General features: G+C 57.5%; 1 protein-coding gene across 1 annotated transcript in view; it reads right to left on the reverse strand.

The window, feature by feature from the left end:
• The window catches only part of COL23A1 (collagen type XXIII alpha 1 chain), a 298,820-nt gene that overhangs the window by 11,028 nt on the left and 273,354 nt on the right, over window positions 1-14,438 (reverse strand). Inside the window, exons 6-16 of the mRNA XM_032425088.1 lie at window positions 13,182-13,208; window positions 11,335-11,361; window positions 9,974-10,000; window positions 5,998-6,114; window positions 5,212-5,247; window positions 5,028-5,054; window positions 4,546-4,572; window positions 2,521-2,574; window positions 1,907-1,969; window positions 1,454-1,498; window positions 3-157 (exon numbers count right to left, since the gene is read on the reverse strand). Of these exons, the coding sequence (XP_032280979.1) occupies window positions 3-157; window positions 1,454-1,498; window positions 1,907-1,969; window positions 2,521-2,574; window positions 4,546-4,572; window positions 5,028-5,054; window positions 5,212-5,247; window positions 5,998-6,114; window positions 9,974-10,000; window positions 11,335-11,361; window positions 13,182-13,208 (605 nt within the window). The remainder of the gene's footprint in view (window positions 1-2; window positions 158-1,453; window positions 1,499-1,906; window positions 1,970-2,520; window positions 2,575-4,545; window positions 4,573-5,027; window positions 5,055-5,211; window positions 5,248-5,997; window positions 6,115-9,973; window positions 10,001-11,334; window positions 11,362-13,181; window positions 13,209-14,438) is intronic.

The following is a 14,438-nucleotide window of genomic DNA, read 5'->3' on the forward strand; positions in this document are numbered from 1 at the left end:
GCAGGATTGATATGCAAAGTATGTGGTTGTGTTCTCCGGAGAAGAACCAGGATGTATCCTGCTCCTGCCAGGAAACTACCTTAAGGGCATCCAGGATCCTGCCATCGTAGTCAATCACCACTGTGTCTCCTTGCTCACCCTTGAGGCCCTGGGGACCCTGAGGCAGAGGAAAAGAGAAAGAGTAAGAATTTCAGGGCAGAGCCTTGGCAGCCGCGTCTGTATCTCAACCAGGGACCCTAGGAACCTGACCCCCACGAAGGAAGGTCCGTGTGCCGTGTGCTGGCTCAGCTGTAACCCGATGGGACCCCCGCGAGTTCATCCTCTGGAATCTACGTGCCCACCGGCACCCTAGTCCCTGAGAGAGCGTTCCAGGGCCCAGGCAGCAGGCATCCCGGAGGAAAGCGGGGAGGGAGGTCTAGAGCCAACGGAGGAACCTGCCCGCGCCGGGTCTGGCTGCCTTTGCGTGGGACTTGAAGTCCGCTGAGGTCTTATCCCGGAGTGCTCCGATTTTTAATCTCTTCCGATTTTGAAATGTCGGCCAACAAAGGCGCAAAAATCAACACACTCCCCCAAACGCCCAGACACTGTGTAGACCAAGTGCAACTGTCCCAGCTGGATCTTGGCCTTGTGCCCCCGACTCCTAGGCTCTGGTCGAGGCTGTGCACGCCGCGCACTCGCAACGAGCACACGTCCACCCAGGCCCGCACGCTCGGTCTGCGAACGCACGTGTCCCCGCCCACCTGTCCCGGCCCGCACGTGCTTGGCTGCCGGCCCTGCCCTTCCTTTCCGAGCCCCAGGCTGCTCTCTGCGGGGGCCCACCGTGAGGGGCGGGCAGCGCTCTGGTCAGGGGCCGGGGCCTCAGCTGCCAGCAGCCTCCTCGGTCATGGTCACACAGAATCCCACAGCCAGTGCCTCATCCAGCCCCGGCCACCTGCGTGATCTTGTTTTTTCGGAGGAGAAAAGCAGCCTCCGGGAGCATGAGGGCACCGAGCAGAGAGAACAGGATCCCGGATGTTGACTTAAAAAGGTGGGTTGATAGCGGCTGGTCACAAAAGGTCACAAAAGATCGGAGACCAGCTGGGGAGGCTGTGGGTCTGGAGACAGGAGCGAACCTCAAGGTGGGGCAAGGCCCCCCGCAGGGGGAGGGTTCCCCCCTCCCCAGGTGGTGCGTTGGAGGTTTGTGCTTGAATATGAGAAGACAAGACTCTGGGAGGGTTAACACTCACCTGGGGAGGCCTTGCTTTCGCACATGTGTGTTTGAACGTTTTACCAAAAGCAGGTATTGTGAGATTAAAAAAAATTTTTTTTTAAATCGCTAATGAATGATTATTAAAAAAAGACTCCCATTTCCTGGGACTCTACTGCTCCTCTGGGGCCTCCCCGGGGGACAGGGCCTTCTGAAGAACCCGGCCCGTGGGTCCCCTCGGTGTGGTCAGAGGGGAGACTTGCTTACCCGCAGTCCTGACACTCCATCGGCGCCTCGCGGGCCAGGCTCTCCCTGTGGAGACGTGAGGTTGCAGCCATGTGCGCACGGCCGCCCCACGCCCCTCCAGTCTCCAAGTCACCAAAAAGCGCAGGGCCCACGTGCTGGAGCCCCAAGGGACCAATGTACACGGCTGGCACCCCAGGAACAGGGATCCTGGAAGGAGGGCCTGTGGGAGCCTCCTTGGCCCCACGGTGTGTAGAGATGGGCCACCGAGGGAGACCCTGGCGCCCCCGGCTACAAGGTGATTTAGCCACATGGCTGCGCTTGGTGGAGGCTTGTCACTCACCCAAACCCATGGCCACCCCCCCGGCCAGCCTCTGACTGCCTGTGGAATGAGACCCCCAGGCCCATGCCCTCCCAGGACTCCCCAGTTTCACCCCAGGATGGGGGCACTGGTCTGAGCCGCACACTGTAAGGCACCTTTGGCCCTGGGGCGCCGTCCACACCATTTTCTCCTCGAGGCCCCACGTTCCCTGGCTCGCCCTGTAACAGAGACATTCACAGCTGAGTGAGGGCCAGGGGCAGGCTGGGGGCCACCTGGGCCTGCTGGCTTTGAGAGCTTCCTGGGGAACACGCCTGAGCCCCTGTGGGGTTGAGAGGAGATGGGCCTCAGGACTCCCCCCAGCCCTGGGGACTCCGGACCACGCCACCTTCTCTGGTCTGGGTCTTGGCGTATAGTTAGGGCCCCTCAGGGGCTCTGGAGATATTTTGGAGGCAGGCTGGCGGTCTCCATGGTCTGGGGAAGCAAGGATGATATCCTGGTCCTAGCTGGGGGACAGGATAGAGCGGGGGGGCCACCTGAGATGGGAACTAGGAGGGCCTGAGGGTGTACGGGGAGGCAAATGGCTGGATGGGATGCCCCACCTGGTGTCAAGTGGGATCCGGGGCCTCCCCTGGTCTCTCTCTGGCCTGCCCTCGGTGTCAGCAGGTGCCCCCCCCCACTGTGAAAGGGTCAGCTGGGGGCCTCACCAGACCGATGGGAACTGAGGGAGGTGTGAGGCAGGGGGCCCTGTGGGGGAGGCACAGGTACCTACCTTGGGGCCTGGGGGTCCAGGGAGCCCTGGCTGGCTTGGCGTCCCGTCATCCCCCTGAGGAGAGAGCAGCTGACGTGCAGCCCTCAGGCCTGGGCAGACCGCTTGGCTGTCTCCGCCCCCGTCCCCCCCCCCACACCAGCCCTCTGCTGGCACCAGCCCTGGTCACACTGGGTGGGGACACGGGTGGGGCAGGTCCCCTGGGGCCAGCCCAGAGCACGCGTCAGCAAGGGTGCACTGAAGGAAGGGGTGGGTAGGTGGAGGGGAGGGGATTCGTTCCTTCAGTCAACACATAGCTTGTGAGCACCGTGAGCACCGTCTGTGGGCCAGGCAGGCGGGGTCCCTGCTCAGTGGGGGAGAGAGAGGCCTGAGGGCAAAGAAATGTCCAGATAAACACCTAGGGCCAGGCCAGGAGGTAGAAGCAGTGCTGGGAAGAGAGTGTAAGAGGGTGGCAGATGGAGGGACTGAGAGGGATGGTCACCTGGGAGAGGGGACAGCTTTTTGGAGACCTGGCAAGGGATGGGGTGGGGGGAGATCACCCCAGGCCAGTGGTTCCCAAATTTGAGTGCGTGCCACCATCACCCCAGGGGGGCTGCTGGACAGACGACGGCTACAAGTTCTGGTCACCAGGGGGACGCGTGCGTGGCTCAGTCGGTTAAGCGTCTGCCTTGGGCTCAGGTCATGATCCCAGGGTCCTGGGATCGAGCCCCTCATTGGGCTCCCTGCTCAGCTAGGAGCCTGCTTCTCCCTCTCCCTCTGCCCCTCCCCACTGCTTGTGCTCTGTGTCTCAAATAAATAAAAAAAAAATTTTTTTTAAAATAAACAACAAAAAAATAAAAGTTCTGGTCACCAATTCTGATGGGCACGGGGTATGTCCATACCCCCCAAGCGATTCCCCACCACCAGCCAGGCGTCCTACAATTCAACCCAATTCTGATACTTGTCTACCTGGAGAGAACGTCGGATCCCACCGGTTAAGGGCCCAGTCCTACAAGACTGCCCCAGCCCCCCAGCCCACTCCGGGGAACCAGGAGTAAGCCGGCTCTCACTTGTGTTACAGATCAACCCGCCATAGACTGAAGATTCCCACCACCTCGTCCTTGGGTTCCATTAACTTGCTAGAGCGGCTCACAGAACTCAGGGAAACACTCTGCTTACTAGATTCCCAGTTTATTATAAAGGACAGAACTCAGGAACAGCCAGATGGAAGAGATGCAGCGGGCAAGGTATGGGGAAGGGGCGTGGAGCGTCTGTGACCTCTCCAGGCATGCTGCTCTCCCCAAATCTCCCTGTGTTCACCCACCCGGACTCTCTCAGAACCCCATCCTTTTGGGTTTTTATGGAGGCTTCATTCCATAGGTGTGAGTGATGAAATCACTGGCCACTGATGAGATTGGTTCAACCTCCAGCCCCTCCCTGGAAGGGTGGTGACCAGGACTGAAAGTTCCAACCCTCCAATCATGTGGTTGTTTCTCCAGGCAACGAGCCTCCATCCTGGGGGGGGCTGTGTGTCCCCAAAGTCGCCTCATTAACATAACAATAGACACCTTCAAATCAGGTTCATCACCCAGGACATTCCAAGGGTTTTAGGAGCTCTGCTCCAGAAACCAGAGGACTGAGACCAAATATGGATTTATGATAAATCACAACATCCCAGTGGCCCACCCCTAGTGTCTCTGACTAGGTGGCTCTGAGGTCGGCCCTGAAATGTGCCCGTCTAACAAGCCCCCAGCGATGCTGATACTAGCTGGTCCCAGGAACACACTCTGAGAACCACTGTCCAGACCCCTGAAGTGGGAATAAATTTGCTGTGTTTGCGGAAAGGAAAGAATGCGCGAATAAGTAGTGAATGAACGAAATCGGGCTTCAGAGACAGAGGATGGAGCAGTCATCCACAGTGAGGGCTTGGGTCTGGTGAGGACTTCCCTGTGGCCAGCCCCTGGCCCTGCCCCATGGGGAGCCCCTGCCCATCTCCCCAGCCACTTCCCACACCCCCACCAAAAAGCCCCTCCTGGGGGCCCCCCTCACCTTCTTTCCAGGAATGCCGGGCTCACCCTGAGGGGGGAGGCAGGGGGATGCAAGAGAGAGATCAGAGCCCTCAGAGCATGGCCCAGACACCAGACCACTTGCTCTGGTAGAAGTGGCCTCGATGACTGGGTACAGCCAAGAGATCCTGGCCCCCCAGAGAGGTGCACATGGATGGTGGGTGGGGCTGACAGTCCTGGACTCCACTCCTGACCGGGTCCCTCCCACGCTGAATGACCCTGGGCAAGTCACTGCTCTTGCAAGTGGGGATGTGACGTCCCAGCCTCCAGGGGGTGTTTCTGAGATGAGGAAGAAAGCAAGGAAAGCCCTTCTCCTTCGGGGCAGAGCCCAGCTCCACCCCCCACCCCAGCAGGCAGAGAGGAAAAGGAAGAGCTGACCTGTGGGGTAGGGGAGGTGAGGTGAGCCCATCCCTCCCAGGCCTGGGGCAGCGGACAGGGAGGGGACAGGGAGTGAGGAGCACTCACCTTGGGCCCTGGGGGTCCCTTCAGGCCCTGGAACAAGAGAAGAGAAAGTATTAAATGGGGTCCTGGAGGCTGCTTCTGGGCCTCCTCCTCTTCTTCATTGTACAGAGGGTGATATCAAGTGCCAGAGGCCAGGCCTGATGCCCTGTGTCGAGGGCCGGCCTCCCCAAATGCCCTGGATACTGACCATCTCGCCGTCCTGTCCAGTCTCTCCTTTGGGACCCTGAGGAGGCAGAAGAGGAGAGCCTCTTGAGGGGACGCAGGGGATGAGGGGACGCAGGGACTCCCTGGTTAACAGAGCCCACTCCCCGTGCCAGGCCCTGGGCTGGGGCTGCAAGCAGTCTCTTGTTTCATGAGTTCTTATTCCCACTTTGCAGATGAGAATGTTGAGGCTCGGGGAGTTAGGTGCCCAACGTGAATAGGAATGGATGAGCCATCTGTGTAGCTGGCTGCCCTGAGAGTGGACCCTGGTGGCAGTCTGGTGGCAGTCTGGTGGCAGAGCTGGCTCTGCGTGGGATGGGAAGGACAGGCCTGAGTCCCTGCAGTAGGGGAAGGGGTAGTACCACGGAGTCTGGCCTCCAGGCCCTGGGTAGAACTATAGGAGGACAACTGAGCCTAACTAGTTAGTACTGGAGGGAGGGAGGGAAGGAGGAGGAGAGAAAGCCAGAGCTGGGGGGGGGGCGTAAAATCTGGGGAAGAAGCGCCCCCATATGGGTCTCAGGGTCAGGGTTAGGAATGCGACTAAAATTGCAACCAAGGTCAGGTTTAGGGGTCAGAGGTAGAGTCTGGATAATAGCCAGAAATGAGGGTGCGGACCAGGATTTGGGAATGAGTTTGGGGTCAAGGTCTTAAACGGCATGAGGTATAAGGCTGGAGTGCGGCAGGTGTCTGGGTTGGGGCTGGGGTTGGGGTGCGGCATGGGTCTGGGTCTGGACTGGGGACAGGGGTATTCCACCTCTGTGCCCTCTCTTACCGCCGGGCCTTGTGCTCCCCTGGGGCCATCTTTCCCTGTGTCTCCGGGAGGGCCCCGGGCCCCAGGGGGTCCAGGGGGCCCCGGAGGCCCAGCAGCTCCATCTCGCCCTTGGTCTCCCTGGAAGAGATGGGGCCTGGCTTACTGTGAGGGGGAGGGAAGGGGCTCTGGTCTCCAGAGAGGAGCCTCTGCAGACGGACGGCCCGATGCCTTCTCTTCCCCAGCCCTTGGTGGGCTCAGAGCAAAGTGTTGGGCTTCTCCCTGCTTCTTGGCGGCCGCAGGAAGGGACAGGTCCCTGTACTTTGGCGTAAAAGGCTAACAGGACCTTCTACACTCCAAGGGATGTGCCATCTTCCCAGCCCTTAGTGCCCGGAGCCCAGCTCTGGTGTTTCGTTGAGAGATGAGACACGCTGGGTGCGGGAGTGAAGCATGTGGGCCCCACCAGCCCCCTTCTTCCTGGAAAGGGGGCGGCACACGTCCTGAAGGACCCTCCTCATTGGTCAGCTCCTACTTTATTCAGTGCTGGAGGTGCACTTCTGGGCACTTACCCAGAGAGATGAAAACTCACGCAAATCCTCACAGCAGCTCTTAGGTGTAACGGCCCCAAACTAGAAGCAACCCAAATTGTCCTTCCGTGGGTGGATGGTTAAGGGACGGGGCTACAGCCCTGTCACGGAGCACTGCTCGGCAATAAATGGAAAGGAACAAGGAGGCACAGCCACGTTGCAACGACTCGGATGCATCTTGAGGGAATGTTGCTGAGTCAGAAAAGCCAATCTTACAAGGTGACCATACTCTATGGCTGCAAATACACCACACGGCTGACACGGAAGGATCACAGAGATGGAGCATGGGTCAGTGGCTGCCCGGGGCGGGGGTAGGGATGGGCGACTGTAGCAGCACAAGGGATCTTCGTGCGGTGGTCACTGGAATCTCCTGAGCGTGATGACGTCGCCCAGACTTAAGCACACCCAGATGGGCAAAATGGCTGAGCTCCGAATGGGGCAGGTGGATTGTGCCAATTTCCTGGTGGTGAGACTGTACTCCGGGGGAGGCAGGATGTCACCATCAGGGGAACGTGGAGGACAGGTGCACGGGGTATCATTTCGTACAACTAATTGTGAACCTACAGTTATCTCAAGATAAAAAGTTGAAAAAAAAAAAAAAAGAGCAACAAAGGGCCACAAAGTCTCAGTCATGCAGCATCCTGTCCCCGATTCAAGGACCCAGTGTTAGTACGGGGTCAGACCTCAGGCAGCCGGAGCCCTCACCTTGTGGTCCCAGCTGCAAGGATGGGGGAACCACGGCGCCACCCGTGCTTTCTGTGGTCCCCGTGGTTCCCGCCCAGCACTGGCGCCGAGCATAGTCATGGGGCTCGGCTGGCTCACTACGACAGCAGCCCCCAAACTTCCCGTGGACAGGAAAGGAGGAAGCCTCTTGTGGAGGTAACCCCCGCTGCGTGCCCAGCTCTGACCTCCCCGGAAGCTGGCTCGCCCAACCCTTGCGACCACCTGGCCAAGGCCCTGCTATGGACCCATTTTACAGATGGAGCGGTCGGGAACAGAGAGGGTAACTGCCTCCCCAGGGTTACAGAGCTAAGAAAGGCAGCACCTCTTCTGGCCACTGAGGCAAGCGATGCCTTTTGGATGCATTTTTAATCCCTGGATCCCATGATGTGAAGGTTCACCTTTCTGGCCAACTGGACTTTCAGACACAGTTCATTTGTTTCCCCCAATTAAAGAATTAACTGAGGCTCTCAGTGTCCACCACTCAGGGTCCCGATGCAGAGGCCATGACTCCAGTCCGAAGTAAAGAAAACCGACAGTTTGGTTAGCTCGCCCAGGCGCAGTTGGGGATGGTGGTGGGTAATTCCTGTTCCATTTGATGCTGTGTCAGGAAGACTTGGAAGATACCCCATCCCCCGCTGTTCCCTCCACAGCCCAGGGGCCCCACGATGGGCACCACTGGCCGGACTCTACTTAATGAGAAGGAAAATGGGTTTCGACACTTGAGCAGGCCCCAGCAGAGGTTTGTAGGCTTGGCCTTGAGTGATTTGGGACACGAGGCTGGCCTTGTATGCGCACTGGGATCGGCTGGCTGAGGTCTAACCCTGGAAATGCAGGGGTGAGTCAAGGGAGCACGCAAACCAGCAGGCCCGGACACGCCACGGGGCCAGGCTACCTTGAAGACGCGGCGACTGTACCCGTGATGGTCTCTACTTATAAAGCCTGGATTGAGCCGTGGGAAAACCATCTGGCCAGCAAACAGGTTGTGTGGTCAGGAAGGCAGAAAGGGTGACTTAGGAAAGGACAAGGCTGTTTCTGAGGGCAAAGCCACTTCACCCAGACCAGCGACCGGGAGAGGCAGACTACGTTCTCCAAAGGTAGTCACTACGCTCGTTCCCATCCCACAGGCCCCTTGCAATGGGGTCCCACCCACCACGCCCCATCGAGAGCTGGGGGCCTGTTCCTCTCTCCCCACCTTGACTTTGGATGGGCCCCGTGACTGATGGGACGGACAGGATGCTGAAGAAGTAAGGCCTGCCAGGCTCTTAACTGGCCTGGCAGGTACGCTTCCAGCCTCCTGGAATGCTAGTCTTGGGATGCCCCTCTGGGAGGCCCACTGCCACACTGGGAGAAGCCCTGAAGCACAGAGATCCCCCCCAGCCGAGCTCCCAGCCAACAGCCGCACCGACCGAGGCCAAGGGAGGGTGCCATTGTCTTGGGCTGCAGGCCCAGCAGCCTCTGCCTTCGATGAGCGAGATCCCCCCACCAGCCCACGGGGTCATGCGGGACAGTGACACGTTGCTGTTTTAAGCCCTGGAACTCTCAAGGGCAGAGGTTGTTTTGGAGGTGGCTTGAACCTTGGGACAACGAGAGGACACCCATGAAGGGCGGAGGAAGGGCTTTGGAAAGGATGTCTCGTGACTCCCGGGCTGGGGGAGTTCTAGTCTTTTGAGGCGTGGGCACCCCCTTTTCAGAAGATCAGCGTGGCCAGCCGGGGCTCTCAGCTCCTGCTTGTGACCATCTGTGATGTGGGCCCTCCCGACCTGGTGCACAAAGCAGGCTCGGAGCTGTGAGGCTGCAGAGCTGGGACTGGGACCCTGCCCACACCTGGTCCTGCAGCTGCTTTCCCTTCCCATCCCCCATCCACAGTGCCCACCTCTCAGCCCTGCTCCATCCCTGCCTCTAGGGCTTACAGAGGCTGGCTGGGGGGACTCGCTCACCCACTACAATTTCCACCCATAACCTTGAAAACCCCTGGGAGCACACCCCTCTAGTGCAGTCAGGCCTCCACCCCGGTGGTGGTAGGAATGGTGGCGGCATGCCTTTGGGGTCCCTTACATGACCCTCCCTCTGCCCAGATCTGCTTTGTGGGGCCCACCCCACCCGGGCTCCGCACTCTGCTTCGTTGAAGAGACCCCAGGTTTGGCATGAGGCGCTTCTGGGTCCCTTGGGCCTTGGGGACACTGAGGGCCAGGGGATCTACTGTCCCCATGCTGGGTGCTGGGTGCCCATGTTTATGACTGCAATGAACCTTCGCCACAGCAGCTTGGGTCAGGGGCTGTCAATCCCACCCACCACAGTTGGAGAAACTGAGTCACAGAGGGGAAAGTGAGTCGCTCAAGTTTACTTGGCTGGTAAGTGGCTGAGCTCAGCTGCTGACCCATAACCTTCCCTCTTCCTGGGGTGCCAGCCATCCTCAGGAAGGTTAGTCTCGGGTCTGGGGCCAGTGCTAGCCCTGCTGTCTCCCCCGCCCCCCATCCATGGTGACAAGTAGGACTGGGAGGAAGCCCTGGGACTTCCATCCTGTGGCCACTTAAGTGAAACCACACAGAAGGACGGACGGTGGGTGGTGGGCAGAGACCGTGGGCCCATGCGGTAAGGTGTAGGGAGCCAGAAGAAATGCTAGATACGCCTTATTATACGATAACACAAACTGTGTGGGGCGGGTGAGGGGGTCTTGCGTCAGCTCTTACCCGAGGGCCAAGGTCTCCGGGTGCACCCTAAAGACAAGAAGCAGGAAGACAGATCACTGCTACTATTATTACTTTATCATATGTATTGAGCATTTACTCTGTGCTCCATGCTTTACACGCGTAGTGTCACCCAAGTCTAACAAACATAACACACGGGCTCTATTTTTAATCTCCGTTTCCAGTGAGGAAACCGAGGCACAGAGAGGCTAAGTAACCAGCCCAAGGTCACACAGCCAGCACACGCAGGGCTTGGAACCAGGCACTGTGTTGTCTGGGGCCAGCCCCTAGACACAGCGGAGCAGAGACGAGCTGCTCCCACCGTGTCCTCTTGGAATCCTGGAACCTCGACACAGTGAGGGCTGGTAATTACTTGATTGTTTGAAGTAACCAAGTTTTGGGGCAGGATGTTACGAAGTGACGGATGCCAAGATGCCAATTTCTCTCTGGGTTCAAAACCTCTGCTTTGTTCAGCCGGAGCCAACGAGAAGGAAATCTCTGTGAGGTTGCTTTAACTGACAGATGGAGAAACTGAGGCCCACGGAGCCGGCCAACCCATCGAAAGCCATGCAGTTGGTGGTGGAGCCCTAACGCAAACCTGGATGCTCTGAGCCCCGGCTCCTGTACCCGGCACAGCTCTGAGGGTGGATGGGGACCCTGGCCGCCCTTACTTACCTCAGTGGGCACATCAGAGCGGGGGGCTGGGGTGGACGCGGCTGGGGTTCGCCCAGCCTTCCCTAGAAGCGTCCTGCCACACCTGCATCTGCTCTGGCCCCTCCCTAGCTCTGATCCCACAGTGGGACACACAGGTGGCCCCTCTCGCCCCCTCCCTTCCGTGGCACTTGGAGGTCCCAGCCCTCCAGGGGTCTGCCGTGACATTTCATGCCGAATGCCAGGGAAGCCTTTCTCACAAGGGGCTGTAAAGATCACAGGGGCAGCTCTTGGCCATCTGTTTGCCTGGGGGGGGGGGCATGCACTTGTCACAAAGAATACGATCTATAATGACTGTTCAACTCTTCCCCCCACCAGGCTCTCCTCCCACCCCCCCCCCCCCCCCCCCCCCCCGCCACCTTCATGATTACTTGCTTTGGAAACTCCTTATTCTGGGAAGACTGTGCTTTGAGTTTTGTCTTTCTCTGGTGGAGGGTGGGACTCCAATGTCACCCCCTGGGCACTTGAAATTGTTAAACATAAGCCGTGTAATCATTAGGAGGGAGGCACTCTTAGCCCCACTTTCCAGATGGGGAAACTGAGGCTCCAGGAGGGGTGTGACGTGCCCGGGGCCACACTCCGGAGCTGGGGTTTGGGAGCAGGTTTCTGGCGTCCATCATATCCCCAACTAGACAGCTGCCAGCATCACTTACCTTTTCCCCTTTGGGGCCTGGAAGTCCCTGTAGAAAAAAGGTGCAGAAAGACAGGCATGAGCGAGGAGGACTGGGCTGGCTTCCCTTCTGGCTTCCCTAAGGCTGTGGGGGCAGAAGGGCCTGTGAAGCTGAGCAGAGCTGTGGGTAGCTGGGTGGGGAAACACGTAAGTCTGTCTGCTTTTAATGAGGGCTGCCCTTGCCGGCCCCAAGGAAGCTCCACACCCCAGTCCTCTGCATGAGGGAGGCAGGGGACTTGAGGGTCACCGGGACCTCTCAGTTGGGGTAGGGGCGCATGTGCTGTCACTCCCCCCAGAGAGCAGAGCCCTTCCAGCTCAGCCCCTGCTGTGCTCGGCGGCCGCTGCCCCCTAACTGTCCATTATCCCTTCAGTCCATAATGGTTTTGCTGGTTCATTCACTTAACAACTTGTCCATCTAGGAGGTCAGTTCATTCCTCCATCCTCTAATACGGTACACATCATCTGGCAACACCTCAATCACTTCTTTCATTTATTCCTCACTTCCTTGTCTGCTCAACCATCATGCATCTGACTGTTGGTACAATTACTGATTCATTACCTCATTTGACTATCTTTCCGTCCAAACATCCTTCCTTCCTTCCATCCACCCACCCATCCATCTGTTCATCAGCCCATTCATCTATCTATCCATCTGTCTATCCTTCCATCTAAACATTCATCAATCCATTTGCCCATCCATCCATCCATCCATCCATCCATCTACTGTACCTTCCTTCCTTCTATCCTTCCATCTATTCATGCATCCATGCATGCATCCATCCATACTTCCATCTATCCATTCATACATCCTACCTTCCATCCACTCACATATCCATCTGTTCATCAAACCATTCATCTATCTGTCCATCTGTCTGTCCTTCCAGCCAACCATTCACCAATCCGTTTGTTCATCCATCCATCCATCCTACCTTCCTTCCTTCCACCCATCCATCCATCCATTCTTCCATCAATCCATCATACATCTTCCCTTCCATCCACTCACCCATCCATCTATTCATCAACCCATTCATCTATTTATCCGTCTGTCTGTCCTTCCATCCAACCATTCGCCAATCCATTTGTCCATCCATCCATCCATCCACCCATCCATCCATCCCTCCTTCCATCCTTCCCTCCTTCCATCAATCCATCCATATACCCATCCTTCCATCGATCCATTCATATATCCTTCCTTCCATCCACCCACTCATCCATCTGTTCATCAACCCATTCATCTATCTATCCATCCAACCATTCATTATCTAACTATTCATTATTCATCCATCCATCCATCCATCCACCCACCCACCTACCTATACATCCAAATCCAACTATATATTTAATTATGCTGTCTCCCTGAGCAGCTTATTCATTGTGCTGAAGATGCCTGTGGACTGCAGGCTCCTGCCCCAGATGTTGAGACCTCATCAGCCCGATGCCTACCACTGAAGTCTTGAGACTGCATGGGGAGATGCTCTGTGCCTGGGGCTGGCTAGGAGGGGCTTGTTTGTTTTGAAGGCTGACTAGATGTCAGGGATGGTGCTATCCACACTTCTCCACATCCCCAGCATGTTGGGCTGGGTAATGTGGGGAGCGTTAACAGACCCATTTGACAGGGCCTCAGGCTTGGGACATGAAGGGGCCTCCCCAAGGCTGAATAGTCAGCAGGTAGTGAAACCGGATTTGAACTTCAGTCTGATGCCTAAATGACTTCTCTCCATGCTGAGCCATGTATCCAGTGGCCCCTTCCCTCCGGCACCCCACCATCACTTCCAGCCCCACAAGTGGCCCAGTCCCAGGACCACTTAGAATTGCCCTGTCATCACTTACGGGCTTGCCATCCAGACCCAGTGGCCCCTGGAAATGAGAGAGACAGAGAGCACAGGTTACACACCAGAAAGGCATTTCCTGAGTGTTTTATGACCCAGAGGCACTACTGAGTATCAGAGACCAAGACCTGACATGAGCCCACGGTCTGAGTACATTTCACACGGACCTGGAGTGCAGGCATCTGGATCTTGCTGCCCAGAATCCCCTCCTCTGACAAAAGAGCCCCTCTTCTTCTCCAGGACCACCCCCATCTGCACATACGGGGCTTGGGCGTGTGGTCACATTCCCTCAACCAGAGTGAGTGGTTCAGGGATGAGCATCATGTCTGGGACTTTGAATGGCGGCCCCTTTAGGAGAAAGAGGGCTCTTTTCTCCTGATGGGGCTAAGGTGGAGCTCCTGGGGGTACCAGGTGGCTTGAGGAAGAGCCAACAAAGAGGAAGTCAGAGTTGAAAGACAGAGAGAAAAACGGGGCAAGGGGTCTGAAGCTGAAATCACCCACCCCTGCACACTTCCATTTGTCCACGGTTTTTCTTTAAGCCAGTTCGAATTGAGTTCTGTCACATGTAAGTTGGCAGGGACTGAATGTGTCCCCACCCCCCAAATGCATGTGTTGAAACCCAGTGTGATGGCGCTAGGAGGGGGGTCTTTTGGGAAGCGATTAGGTCATGAGGGTGGAGCTTCATGAAGGGATGGCAGCCTATTTAGAAGAGAGGTTCCAGAGAGCTGCCTGCCTTTGTGTCCACCACAGGACACAGGGAGGAGACGGGCGTCTGCAGCCTGGAAGAGGGCCTCCACCAGAACCCGACCACGCCGGCACCCTGACCTCAGACCTCCAGCTTCTAGGACTGCAAGAAGTCAATTTCTGTTGTTTCTAAGCCACCCGGTCTGTGGTGCTTTGTTGGGGCAGCCAAAACAGGCTAAGACAGGACTGGAAGAGTCCTGAAGGCTCTTTGAGTTCCCTGCACTGCTGTGGCCTTTGCAGGCCAAAGTCAAGGTCAAGAGAAGCCAAATCGCTCAAGGCTGGGTCCCAAGGGCTGGGGCATCTCAGAGGCTCTCGGGGCTCCGTGGTGTCAGGGACCGCTGCCAAGCAGCCCCCACAAGCGCCCTCCGCCTGTCCAGCCGCTGCCCACTTAGAAAGCTCCGCTGAGCTCCACCACCCGGTGGGAGTATACAAGAATCCAAGGGCAGTGCCGCAAACCGGGTCCATCCGTTCTCTGTCAACCCCTGTCCTCCTCCCTGCCACGGCCTCCTCATCC

This window comes from Phoca vitulina, unplaced genomic scaffold (assembly GCF_004348235.1).
Source record: "Phoca vitulina isolate PV1807 unplaced genomic scaffold, GSC_HSeal_1.0 scaffold32, whole genome shotgun sequence".
Taxonomy (NCBI): domain Eukaryota; kingdom Metazoa; phylum Chordata; class Mammalia; order Carnivora; family Phocidae; genus Phoca; species Phoca vitulina.